Genomic DNA, 7,564 nt, shown 5'->3' on the forward strand with positions numbered 1-7,564 from the left:
AAATCTCATACATCTTGCAGGAGAGTTGAATTCAGTAATTACCTGTGCGGTTCTTAGTTATTTGATTTACTGCTAACACACAGTGGGTGTCATTAAATAAAGCCAACATTTACCTCACTCCAGTGTCTGCAGCACTGCCTATATTTTTCCTAGTAAATGGAAGACAGGCCTCTGTAAATTCAGCAATTGTGGGAGTTAAATGGTGATTGTTTTAATGATGTCAACTGTGCCTAAGAACTGTGAAAAAGGTAACAAGTTTCACTATGCAAAAACAGAAGGAATGATTAGGCAGTCAACTGTATGTATGCTCAATTTCCATAGCGAAAGCTGTTGCATCAAAAGGCTCTCTGAGGGTTAAACTACCATTCTCATGATTCTTTGTGCTTTAAATGTGTTTTAATAGTGTCTTAAATGCATGATTTGGTTGCGATGACAACCCAATCCTCTGCTTGATGCAGGAAATCTATAGGTAGGGTATCCTCAGCAGATAAATGTTCACCTTTTATTTGAAGACCACAAGTAAGGGAACACCTGCCCTGCAGAAGTAATTGGTTCCATTGTCCAAACTGCTTTTACTACCATGATGTTTATCCTGACGTTCAGTTGAAACCTCCCAACTTTTATAGACACGTTTTGGCTCTTAATCCCAACTCCCAAAAATGTGCTTTATGAAAACAATATAAATTCAACAAGCTTAACAGAAGACAGTTTTAAAACAGCCATAAAAGCATAATTAAGCTCACCTAAGAGAAGCAGGTAGCCAGACCCTCTAAGGATGGGGTTCATAACCTGAGTGTCACAACTTTAAAAGTCCTGTCTTGCAACCCAGTCAAGTGTACCTCAGGGCAGGAGTGGGGGTGGAAAAAAGCTTCTGTTGACAAAAAACAATAGGTAGCCACAATCACATAGAAGGAGACAGTCCTTAATATATACCAGTCAGAGGTTCCTGCATAAAAACAACCTCTCTCTTCACCCACGCAAGGAAGAGACACTACCACTGTTCAAGGACCCATTTCAGCTGGACGAAATTGCTCAGTGAGTTTGCGGAGACGGCTCAGTGAATGTTGTGGCCTGGGAAGAGGGGGTGTAGAGAGAGTCCCAAGGGCCTGATAGAGGGGCTTGGAAGACTGCATTTGGCCTCTGGACCTGAGGTTCCCCATCCCTGTCAATTTCCAAGGAGCTCCAAATGAGGCTAAGGATGGTAAGGAGAAAAAAGAAGGCAGCACTGATGGTACACCAATTTTTTCACGTCACATGCCATAAACTGGCAACACGAAGAAGCACTTTTGTAAAACTATGAAAATGAACACAAAATAAGGTAAGTAGATTTGGCCTCATCAAAGAAAGCCTTGCATTCTGTAGCCTTAATCTGAAATAGATTATCCCCTTCTTTTCCAGATAACACCCTTAACATTCTAACAAAACATAATGGATTCAGCCGTCAGAAGCAAGAAGTCTATTTTCTACCTATCATAATCAGCGACAGTGGAAATCCCCCAATGAGCAGCACCAGTACCCTCACCATTAAGGTCTGTGGATGCAGCAACGAGGGTATTGCCCAGTCCTGCAATGCTGAAGCTTATGTGCTCCCTATTGGCCTCAGCATGGGAGCTTTAATAGCAATTCTAGCCTGCATCATTTTGCTGCTAGGTACGTATTCATTTACTGGTCAGAAAGACTTCCATATGGGAAAGGAGCATCTTTCAGCAGTTGAGCATATGCTTTACTTGCAAAAGCTCCCATTTTAAATTGATTGTGTCTCTAGTAGTAGACCCACTACTGAAGACCCTGGAAAGCCACTGCCAGTCATAGTAGACAATTGGAGCAGTGCTTTAAACATGAGTAAGATTCACATGTTTCTGGTTCATAAATTGCTAAACAATATAGACAAACTTTTCTGGAAGAAAAGGATGTGGCAGTGAAAGAGGTAAGTGGCTAGTAGATTCATTGAAATCAATAGCTTAGGTCCATTATTTGAAAAAGGATCTACCCTTAGTAAACTTGGGCAACATCGAATATTCCCAGACGCCAAGGGTAGTCAACATGATTCACTCCAGATGTTCTTGGAGAAAACTCTCATTATCTTTGACTATTCACCATACTGACTAGGGTTGATGTGAGTTCCCGCCTAGCATCATTTGGAGTGCGCCATGTTGACTACTCCTGCCATAGACCAACTTTTCACAAATGGTGACCTAGTGAAATTATCACAGTCTACGGGGTATCCATTGAGGCCTGCCAAACGGAAGATGACTCCTCTGTTTTTCCTTAGCTAGTCAGCCAGACTCGAAAGTTTGGATAGGTTACTATACGTCGTTGGAGGGTTACATTCTGTATGATTAGTAGAACATTGTGCAAGGTCTCATGGGCAGTAAACTTGTACAGTACCCAAGTGCTTAGAACACAATTACAGTCAAAACACAGATAATTAGATCACCGGACACATTTTCTGTTTACATTTGAATACTTGTGAAGGCATCTAATTTTTACTGGAGCAGCAACATTGGTGGAGAGCATGTTCAACTCATTTCCTCATGCTTTCCCCCATCAATATCAAGTCTTCATTAAAGTCGCTGTTAGCTCCCCTGAAGGGTAGAGACCAAAGCCTAATACAAACACTGCTACTACTACTATTACTACTACCCCCCACTGCTGCAGGGCAGTGCTCCCCCGCCCCCGAGGATACTCAAGGGCATGCAGTACTGACACCTCTTGGGGGGGGGGTTAAAAATGTGAATACTTACTGTAACAACTTCAAGGTGAGAACTGGCACCTGTTGTTTTTTTAGGAAAAAAACACTGTTGCAGGGTTAATAGCAACTTTTTTGGGTGGTATCCAGAGTAGGAATGGGGTGGGAATTCAATTCAGTTAGCATTTAAATGTGAATTTGCACTTTCCAAAACAGTATGCAAACTGAAGCATCTGTCAAAATCTACACTTCTCCAAATTTTGCAATGTAGTTCTCCAATTCATAGGGCCCAGAAGATGTATACAGTGGATGCTCGGGTTGCGAATGTGATCCATGCAGGAAGCACGTTCGCAACCCACAGCGTCCGCAACCCGCAGCACCGCATCTGCACATGCGCGGGTTGCGATTCTGCACATGCGCAAGCGCCAAGACCCAGAAGTAACCCATTTTGGTACTTCCGGGTTCGGCGCGGTGCACAACCCGAAATCATGCAACCCAAAGCGTCTGTAACCTGAGGTACGAATGTACTAGAGTAAATTGTTGCATATAAATACATATATTTGTGGAAATAAGATACACAAATACATTCTATTGGGGAAATTACTTTGCAAAAATGTTTATATTCTGGAAATTCCATTAAAATGTGTTTTCATAGCTGAGTAATGCTCTTTTCATCACACATGAGAGAAGATGTCAATGACAGCAAAGCTCCCTCACAATGAGTTATTACCTAGCAGATGGGGTGTTAAAACATCCTGTGGATTGATTATTGTGTTCACATATATGTGCTTACATATTGGGATTGTTAGAAACAGATTTGTAATGGAAGCAATTGATGAATATTTGCAACAATATTACTATTAGCTGTAGTGGTTGTAGTAGTAGTGATAGTAATGATAGTAAAATACTTCACAAATAAACACATTGGACAATAGCCTTGAATATTTAATGGATTTTATTGAAATGTATACTAAACTCAAAAAGGTAGAATTTAGTTACTAATTTAGTTACCTTTCACCCTACATGTACACAACATACAAACTTTTGGTTTTGTGTTCTGTATTTGTTTAAAAGTATAAAATACTTAGTGTTATAATAAAAAGGAGAATTCCTTGGTTGCCTAGATACAAGTACTCTTTGGTGAGAGGGCCCCAGCAGAGATTTTAAAATGGCAAAACATGCAGCAAAGTAAAGTATGGAAATATAGGCTGTTAGACCTTTTAAATATCCCCTTCTAAATTGCATCCAAAGTTTCCCACTTCCCTTAGCATAGAAAGAGATTACATGTTTAGTAAGTTAAAATTCGTTTACTTACAAACACTTTGTCAGATTCATGTGCTTTTTTGTACAGCAGCAAGAAAACACAGGCAGTTTAACTTAGGTTCCAAAATGGTAAATGCTGCTGAATTATCTGCATAGAAACACAAAGATGGCCTGCTTAAGCCATGTAGTTTAAGTCTGGAACATCCAGCTTAGATCTCCTTACTGGTAGGGTCCAATGGTGGAATGGAAGAACACAGGCTTGATAACTCTTCCTCCCAAGGTGAGGAGGAATAACTTAGCTAGGCCTGACAGGACAGCCTACTCTGGTTTTAACCCCTTCATGCATTAGAGTTCAGACTCTGGGTTATATGAGGCTGGATATCCTACAAAAGCCTATGTCAGATCCATTTAAAGGGGAAATTTGCCTTTGGGGTGCATAGGTTGATGCTGGAACTAAATGCTGGCAAATCAAGCATCATGCCTTATCAGGAACTAGATCCACTTGACTATATTGACAATTTATTGCTTATGTCACTGTTCACAAAGTTGTAAGATGTGAGAGGCTATCAGTCAGGGAATACAGGTGAATAGCTGTCCTCAGTGTTGGCACCATTTCCTGACAAACTGCATTTCCTGAGCTTGATCCTATCAAAGTCAGAGCAAGACAAGGATGCTCAGACTAGCAAGTGCCTCTCAGAACTTTTTTTAAAAATGGGCCCTTTCCTTGAATTTCCTATCTCCTAGTTTCAGGGATCCCAAATTTCCTTCTCTCCCAAATTCATTTTACCTCATGTTCTAATAACCAAATTTCCAGTCAAGCCCTCATAGAAATATAAGCACCTTTTCACCCTCTGAGGAAATATTTTGCTTGCGTTAAGAACTGCTTTCAAAGGTTGATCAGCTTGTGGTATTTCCTTTACAGTCATTGTGGTGCTGTTTGTGACACTGAGGAGACATAAAAACGAGCCTCTTATTATCAAAGACGATGAAGATGTGAGGGAAAACATCATCCGTTACGATGACGAAGGAGGTGGCGAAGAAGATACGGAAGCATTTGACATTGCAACTTTACAAAACCCTGATGGAATAAATGGATTTTTGCCCCGCAAGGATATTAAACCCGATCTTCAATTTATGCCGAGGCAGGGACTGGCACCTGTTCCTAATGGTGTTGATGTTGATGAATTTATCAATGTAAGGCTCCATGAAGCTGATAATGACCCTACAGCTCCTCCATATGACTCGATTCAGATTTATGGGTATGAGGGGAGAGGCTCAGTAGCTGGTTCTCTAAGTTCCTTAGAGTCTTCAACATCAGACTCTGATCAGAATTTTGACTACCTCAGCGAATGGGGACCCCGTTTTAAAAGACTCGGGGAACTTTACTCAGTGGGCGAAAGTGACAAAGAAACTTGACAGTGGATTACAAACTTTTATTTTTTTCACTCTTGACTTAAGCGATCATGTAATATTTTAGGGCCACTGCTGTTAGTTATGACTAATGTGGCTTTTTGTTTAGGGGCAACTTTAGTGCCAGTCATCTTATAAAATCAACTACATTGTAATGTTGAACCAAAAAAGTACATAAATCAAAAGTATATGTTAGGAGGTCTGAGTCTTGTGGAGTGTGAAGTTAAGTACGTAGAGTGTCTAGAAGTCTTTGGATATTCTATATTCACATGACCACTCTGAAGATGGAGGTTTGGATCTTTGATCACCTTCAGTACGTGAAAGGAAAGGAAATGGAGAAGATAGGTGCTTTTCTACATAATGGACCTCTATGGATTTTTGCTTATGAAGAGCATCTTCTGATAGTCCATTGAAAGCTAATGGTTTGCTTCCACATTGCCAACAAAGATTCCACCACAAAAACAGGAAAAAAAGAATGTTAAAAGCAATATCTGGTCTTCTTTGCAATGCTGAATTTTTAAGAAAAGCATTGATAAAGTCCCTTTTGGCCTCAACTGTGCAGTGACTGTAAGTTGTACATAGGGTAATTCTTGGCCACAAAAACCACAGACTGAATATCATCTTCAAACATTGTGTCAAGCCTTAAAATATTCACATGTTCTTAATCTATTCCAGTGACAGGATTCAAAATCCACCATTGTGCAAATGTTCAAGTGGAGAAGAGACTAAAGTTCTCTACTTTTCAAACAAAATGGATTGTTTTCTAGAAGAATCACTCATTTCATCTACTTTGTCTTCTATAAGAAAAAGGAGGGAAATATGTGAAAGAAGATGGACTCATATACAAAAGCTGGTTTTATTGCTAAAGAACAAATTTATTTGTTTAATCCTTGAAATAAATATTTTATTGATGTCCATTACTACTTTTATTTATTAAGATTGATTATTGGTAAGAGTATAAGAGAAGGGAAATGTCAAAATTGTATCCATTAATAAAAGGTTAGAATTCTTTGTTCTATATATATATCTATATAAAATGAATGTTAAATGAAATGTACATTTTGAAAAACAAACACAAGAGATATTAGCAGTGGAGGAGTTTCAAGGGAATGGTAGCAGGGTGAGGGTGTTTCTGGAAGAAATTAACATTGGACCATTTTATATTTTCTTCATAAACCAAGAACTGGTGTTTTAGTACAAGCACAAGCAACTGGAAGCAAACTGGTTCATGTGAATATTTACAAAAAACAAAACAAAGACATTGAAAATTCCACACATTTCACCATAAGGTCACACATGCTTATAGTTATCCACTATACTAGAAGATCCGGTGTGTACATAATTTTCCTGCTTATGTTTTTAGCTTTTCTTATTTTCTAGAATATTCATGGTTATGCACAGGGATCTTGCTCACAAAGAAAGCAGCACTTAGTAGCTGTTGACATCCTCAATTTGTAATGAAAACTGACTATTTAGAAGTAGCAATTGTATAATAAAACTAAGTATTACATGCAATTCATTTTTACTTTTTTTCTATTTTTGTTTTGATGCAATTGTTTTCTTTATTTACTCCATGTATTGTATTCAGAAGACAAAAAACAACCAACAACTCCTGTATTGTTTCCTACTTTGTGGAAATATATTTTTATAAATACCTTCTTTGTGATCACCGTTTCTTTTCAGTTTTGCCTGCATCTTACAGAGACACATCATCAGCGTGTAAATAGATGAATCCTCTGAGAGCTGCAATTCCTTCTAAGGCTTTTAAATAATCAATGTGTTATTTAACTCAGAACCATTCCATGATTCTCCCTGTTTATTAAAAGCAGGTTGAGTCAGTCATGAATGGAAAAGAGAAATATTCTGGAGGCAATTGGTCCCTCCCTACTTGGATCTGCATGGGTTTCAATGGAACCCAATGCATAATGTGAAAGAGTCCTTGCATCCCTAACCATTAGCAGATAGGAAGGTGAGTTTGTGACTGACCTCCCTTCGAACTAGTCACTGGGATGGAGGGTAGAGGAGTTAGGTGGCACCAAGGTCATGGCAGCCTAAATACATCAGCAAGAGCACTGGATTGGCTCTGTCTGTGCATTTGCGCCATACCAACCTCACCACTGCCTCTGCTCTCTCCCTCTCTGTCCTGTGACTCAGCTGAAGGGAGATCAGGTAAGTGGCACAGCCCCATCTGTGACTGCACCT

The 7,564-nt window shown here is 39.4% G+C and overlaps 1 protein-coding gene across 6 annotated transcripts in view; it reads left to right on the forward strand.

Annotated features, from left to right (window-relative positions):
• The window catches only part of CDH8 (cadherin 8), a 231,140-nt gene extending 224,124 nt beyond the window's left edge, over positions 1-7,016 (forward strand). For 5 of the 6 annotated variants that reach the window (XM_028739646.2, XM_077931723.1, XM_077931724.1 and 2 more), the window contains 2 exons: positions 1,399-1,650; positions 4,875-7,016. In XM_028739646.2, the coding sequence (XP_028595479.2) occupies positions 1,399-1,650; positions 4,875-5,368 (746 nt within the window). In that variant the 3' untranslated portion in view covers positions 5,369-7,016. Of the gene's footprint in view, positions 1-1,398; positions 1,651-4,874 lie in introns of those variants that run through there. The other variant, XM_077931725.1, reaches the window with a different exon arrangement.
• Positions 7,017-7,564: the final 548 nt, after the last annotated feature.

Source organism: Podarcis muralis, chromosome 7 (genome assembly GCF_964188315.1).
Source record: "Podarcis muralis chromosome 7, rPodMur119.hap1.1, whole genome shotgun sequence".
NCBI classification, from domain to species: domain Eukaryota; kingdom Metazoa; phylum Chordata; class Lepidosauria; order Squamata; family Lacertidae; genus Podarcis; species Podarcis muralis.